The 2,500-nt window shown below is 50.8% G+C and overlaps 1 protein-coding gene and 1 pseudogene across 1 annotated transcript in view; one reads left to right on the forward strand and one right to left on the reverse strand.

Moving 5' to 3' along the window:
* Positions 1 to 482, reverse strand: part of LOC133128969 (fibronectin type III and SPRY domain-containing protein 1-like) — an 8,925-nt gene extending 8,443 nt beyond the window's left edge. Inside the window, exon 1 of the mRNA XM_061242776.1 lies at positions 422 to 482. Coding sequence (XP_061098760.1) covers positions 422 to 482 — 61 coding nt within the window. The remainder of the gene's footprint in view (positions 1 to 421) is intronic.
* Positions 483 to 486: 4 nt separating this feature from the next.
* The window catches only part of LOC133128970 (endophilin-A2-like), a 7,033-nt pseudogene continuing 5,019 nt past the window's right edge, over positions 487 to 2,500 (forward strand).

Consider the following 2,500-nt stretch of genomic DNA (forward strand, 5'->3'; position numbering starts at 1 on the left):
GCCCTCTCAAGATCTTTCCGCCAAGGCCACGGCGTCATATCCTCCGCTCCGTCCCCCGCCCCCGTCTACGCTCCGGGCACGTCACGCGCAAAAACCACAAGAACATCAAAACAGAATGTCAAGTGACGCCATTTTAAAACATGAATACCATCAAACAAGGCCACTGTTTTGGCTGCCTCAACTCACAGTGCGAATAAATAAAATAAAATACTAAGTCGCTGGATCATTTCCGCACTGTTTTTTGTGCTAGTAACTGTCTTTTTTTCTACACTTTCTGGATACCTACCTACTGGAGTCTGCAAAGGCAGTTTTAAAACTATAAGGGTTGTAGAGTTGTCTTCTTCTGTGGTATGAAATCGCTCTTTTTTTCCTCGGGTTGTTGAAGTGGCCCCTGGTCTTTGTGCTCTTCGGGAGTGCTGACTGCACTGAGAGAGGACGGCGTGTGAGGGCCTCAGTTTGAAGGTGAAGCGCTGTGAAGCCATCGTCATGGAGACGTGGCCAATGGGCCGCTCCTTTATGAAGTCAGAGGTCAGAGGTCACATGGCTCAGGCAGTAAGAGCAGTCATCTCATTGGCTCAGGCAGTAAGAGCAGTCATCTCATTGGCTCTGGCAGTAAGAGCAGTTGTCTGGCAGTCGGAGGGTTGCCGGTTCGATCCCCCGCCCGGGCTGGTGTCGAAGTGTCCCTGAGCAAGACGCCTAACACCCAAATGCTCCTGACGAGCTGGTTGGTGCCTTGCATGGCAGCCAATCACCGTTGGTGTGTGAGTGTGTGTATGAATGGGTGAATGAGAAGTATCAATTGTTCTTTAAAAAAATTTTTTCCAGATTTTTCCCCTTTTTCTCTCCCAATTTGGTAGCCAATTGTACCTCGTCTGATTTCAATTGGAGGTAGTCGTATTAGATGTACCGTCCGCACCCCCGTCCCTCGGCGGCCCGAATGAGAGCGACACGCCCTTCTTCAAGCCGTCTCGTCTCGTGCCCGTTGCCCGTGATTCCGAGGCGCCCCGAGGTGCTTATTGTGCGGCGATCTAATAACCCCTGCCAAGTCCCTCCCTCTGGAGCATGCGGAGCCAATTATTGCTGCCCCACGTGAGCCGGCCAAACTTGGCTTTTGGCAGGACCGGGGAATCGAACCCCGGTCCCCGGTGTGCAACAGCAGCAAACTGAAGAGAAGTATCAATTGTACAGCGCTTTGGATAAAGGCGCTATATAAATGCCAACCATTTACCATTAGGTCAAACGTTTTGTGTCGTTAATGCGGGATATCCCCCATTGTGAGGTTTCGGATGCGGTTCCCATTTCTCGCGCCACGAAGAGGAACAGGAACCTCGGCGTGGGACGTTCCTGGGAACGGACGGGGAAGTGGTGAGCTCAGAATAATCGGCCTCAACCCGGTCTGCCCCTCTGAGGTCTTTACTGCCTGCCCCTGCCTGCCCTGAGTCACCATTCAGCTGCCCTGACTGACCACAGGAAGTCTCATCAAGACTCATCAAGACTCATCTCTTTCAGGCTGCGCCTTTCCCTCCCTACCTCACCGCCACGATTAGCCTTGTGCCTGCCATAGATTATAATGGCATTTACAATACAATATAATAATATCTACATATAGATATTGTGTCGTTGTAAGTCTTACAAGACCTTGGGGAAATGGACAGGAGGATATTTTTTACCAAACTGTCCATCACATGCTAAAAAAATGCCATAGATTATAATAGCACTTAGATATAGTTATTGTTGTACGCGGGGTATTCTAGCTGCCAACCGTGGTATGCCAGTTCAGAAGTTGCTGTATTCTTCAAGGGTTCCAACTGTATCTGTGTGGTCACTCTAGGGACTCGTACTGTCCTCTAGGGACCTCTTCACACTTGTCTCTGTGTTTGATCTCAACTTCGTTGTACGTCGCTCTGGATAAGAGCGTTCTGCTTAAATGCCTGTGTAATGTAATGTAATGTAACGTAATGAAGTGTGTTCTCACAATGGATAACTTCCATTACATTCACATTTGAGTCATTTAGTAGATGCTTTTACTCCAAATAAATCTACAAGAATTAGTCATCATTAGCAATACCTGCACTATTAGCAATAGGTACTTAATAAACAATCTCTCTCTCTCTTTCTCTCTCCCTCTCTCTCCCCCTCCCGTTCTCTCCCTCCTCCCCCTCCCTTCCCTCTCTCTCCCTCTCCTCCCTCTCCCTCTCTCTCCTTTCCCTCTCTCTCTCCCCTCTCACCCTCTCTCTCTTTCTCTCTCTCCCCCTCCCCCTCATCCCTCTCTCTCTCTCTCACCTCCCTCCCTCTCTCTCCCCTCCTCCCCCCTCCCCTCCTCCACTCTCTCTCCCTCCCTCCCCCTCCCCTCCCTCCCCTCTCCCTCCCCCTCCCCGCCCTCCCTCCCTCTCTCTCCCTCTCTCCCTCTCTCCCCCTCAGCAACATCTGAAGAAGCTGGAGGGCCGGCGGCTGGACTACGACTATAAGAAGAAGCGTCAGGGGAAGATCCCGGACGAGG

This window comes from Conger conger, chromosome 5 (assembly GCF_963514075.1).
Source record: "Conger conger chromosome 5, fConCon1.1, whole genome shotgun sequence".
NCBI lineage: Eukaryota > Metazoa > Chordata > Actinopteri > Anguilliformes > Congridae > Conger > Conger conger.